Source organism: Octopus bimaculoides, chromosome 12 (genome assembly GCF_001194135.2).
Source record: "Octopus bimaculoides isolate UCB-OBI-ISO-001 chromosome 12, ASM119413v2, whole genome shotgun sequence".
In the NCBI taxonomy this organism is placed as follows: Eukaryota; Metazoa; Mollusca; class Cephalopoda; order Octopoda; family Octopodidae; genus Octopus; species Octopus bimaculoides.
In genome coordinates this window covers 458,431-460,787 of record NC_068992.1, presented here as the reverse complement: position 1 = coordinate 460,787, position 2,357 = coordinate 458,431, and the positions used below count along the sequence as shown (strand labels likewise).

The following is a 2,357-nucleotide window of genomic DNA, read 5'->3' as shown; positions in this document are numbered from 1 at the left end:
ATATATATATATATATATATATATAGCATTTTAATGTTGATCATATCTTTTTGCACCTTTAAAACTGCAGTAAATAATTCATTGTTTGTATGTATAAAATGAAGAGAAAAATTGTGTGAGTGTGTGTGTGTGTGTGTGTGCACATGAAAATGTGTGGGGATGTGTGTAGAGGGAGAGACAACTGAACAGTGGAGTAAGAATCAAGCAGCAGGAAGTTCTAAAAATATTTGTATTCTTTCTCCTGGTATTCTTGCACAGCATTAATAGAATTGGTAAAAAGCCTGACAAAATACGTTGTCGTACTTAGTTTTAAGTTTAAATTTTGTTAGCATTGACATTCTTCCAGGATTAATGAAATGAATCAGGTATTAGGATTGGCACAGTCAACAATAACCGCCATTGTAGCAATATGAAATCATGGTTGTTATCATTATTATTATTATTATTATTATCATCATCATTGTTATTTGACTTGATTTTTAAAAAAAATCCAGGTGTGTTTTTAAGTCATGTAATTGGCTTTGATACAAAAGGTTTCTTCATTTTTTCCTTGCTCATCATCAATAAAAACAAGGATGTCCACAGAGCCCTGCTGCAATACAGGAGCAAAACGAAGACCAATATCAAGGGACTCACCACCGGGGATATCCAACTGGTTCTCTTTAAACTGTAGAAGATCATCCCGGTTCGTGTGAAGACTGAACAGTTTACTTTTGCCGTAAGGATTTCGATAGGAAATTTTTTTGTTACAGCCATAACCTCCGCCAACTGGCAACTTAATCTCGAATGTTCCTGAAATAACTGGGGTTTGAGTTTTGATGCATATAAGCCAGCTACGCAGTAACTGGTGATAATCAACATCCACCATGTTAATGTAGAAGTATTTTGAACCTGCAGACTCAGGTCTGACTGTGACGTTGAGTTCATGAACACTGCCAGCAGCTAGAGTAAAAGCCTCACTTGGATGAAGTTTCATTTCCCGTGGATGTGAAGTAAAACAACGCGCAAACCTTGATGAATGAGTTCCTCTGCAACAACAAAAAAAAAAAGAATATAAGTTTACCACAAACCAATCAGCATTTTATGATAACAATTTTCGTTTATTGATCTCTCCTTCTCTTCCTCCTTTTCTCTTTCCATATGCACCAGCTCTACCACCACCACCACCACCACCACCATCACCATCCACATCACCATTTTATGTTTGCTTTCCATGTTGGTATGGATAAGCTAGACTGTAATGGTCTCACTCATTTCTTTTTCAACTCATCTTATATTCCAGCCTTGACAGTTTCTGCAACTGGATTGTCTCTTCTAAACACCAACAACTCAGAATGTATCAAGGCATTTTATTGTAACTCCAGCCCTAGAGAGGTCATCATGTCTCTCAGTTAGATTAAAGAGTTCCCTCTCCCTTATGTTGACTGTTCAAAAGACAAACATGATTATGAGAATTAACAGAAGTGAGGGTGTGAGGACAGAAAAAAGAGAAAAAAACAAACAAGAGAATGGTGGAGAAGGGAGTTCTGCAAGAGGCACATTGACAGCTACTTGTTGGTTGGTAAGGAAATTGTATACAGAAACAATATCTGATGAGATGGAAGAGTAATAAAGATGGATGATAGGAAGAGAGTAAAAGTGATGGATAGCATCCTGTTTCTCCTTTTTGAAATTAGAATCAATACAACTCCTTTCATCTTTCCCTCTACCTCTCTCTCTCTCTCTTCATTTCGTTTAACAGCCAACATCGAAATCATTTACTCTTCATATAAGCTTCTGCCAGATATTATCTCTATGTACACTTGTTCCCAGTCTGTGTGTTCTTTATCACTTAAGTAAAAAGACTCACTTTATTCTTTTATTCATTTCAGTCATTTGACTGCAGCCATGCTGGAGCACCGCCTTTATTCGAGCAAATCGACCCCAGGATTTATTCGTTGTAAGCCTAGTACTTATTCTATTAGTTACTTTTGCAGAACCGCTAAGTTACAGGGACGTAAGCACACCAGCACTGGTTGTCAAGCGATGGTGGGGGGACAAACACACACACACACACACACACACACACACACATATATATATATATATATATATATATATATACATATATACAACGAGCTTCTTTCAGTTTCTGTCTACTAAATCCACTCACAAGGCTTTGGTCGGCCCGAGGCTATAGTAGAAGATACTTGCCCAAGGTGCCACACAGTGAGACTGGACCCGGAACCATGTGGTCGGTAAGCAAGCTACTTACCACACAGCCACTACTACTAATTTTCTAATTTTCTTATTTATTTTTCTCCCTATGTTCTTTTTCTCTTAGAGTTAATTATTTTCGTAATTGTACGTAATTTTTC

General features: G+C 37.2%; 1 protein-coding gene across 2 annotated transcripts in view; it reads right to left on the bottom strand.

Annotated features, from left to right (window-relative positions):
- Positions 1-30: 30 nt before the first annotated feature.
- LOC106880142 (nephrocystin-4) overlaps positions 31-2,357 on the bottom strand; it is a 116,078-nt gene continuing 113,751 nt past the window's right edge. For both annotated transcript variants that reach the window (XM_014929973.2, XM_014929974.2), the window contains exon 25: positions 31-1,028. In XM_014929973.2, coding sequence (XP_014785459.1) covers positions 503-1,028 — 526 coding nt within the window. In that variant the 3' untranslated portion in view covers positions 31-502. The remainder of the gene's footprint in view (positions 1,029-2,357) is intronic.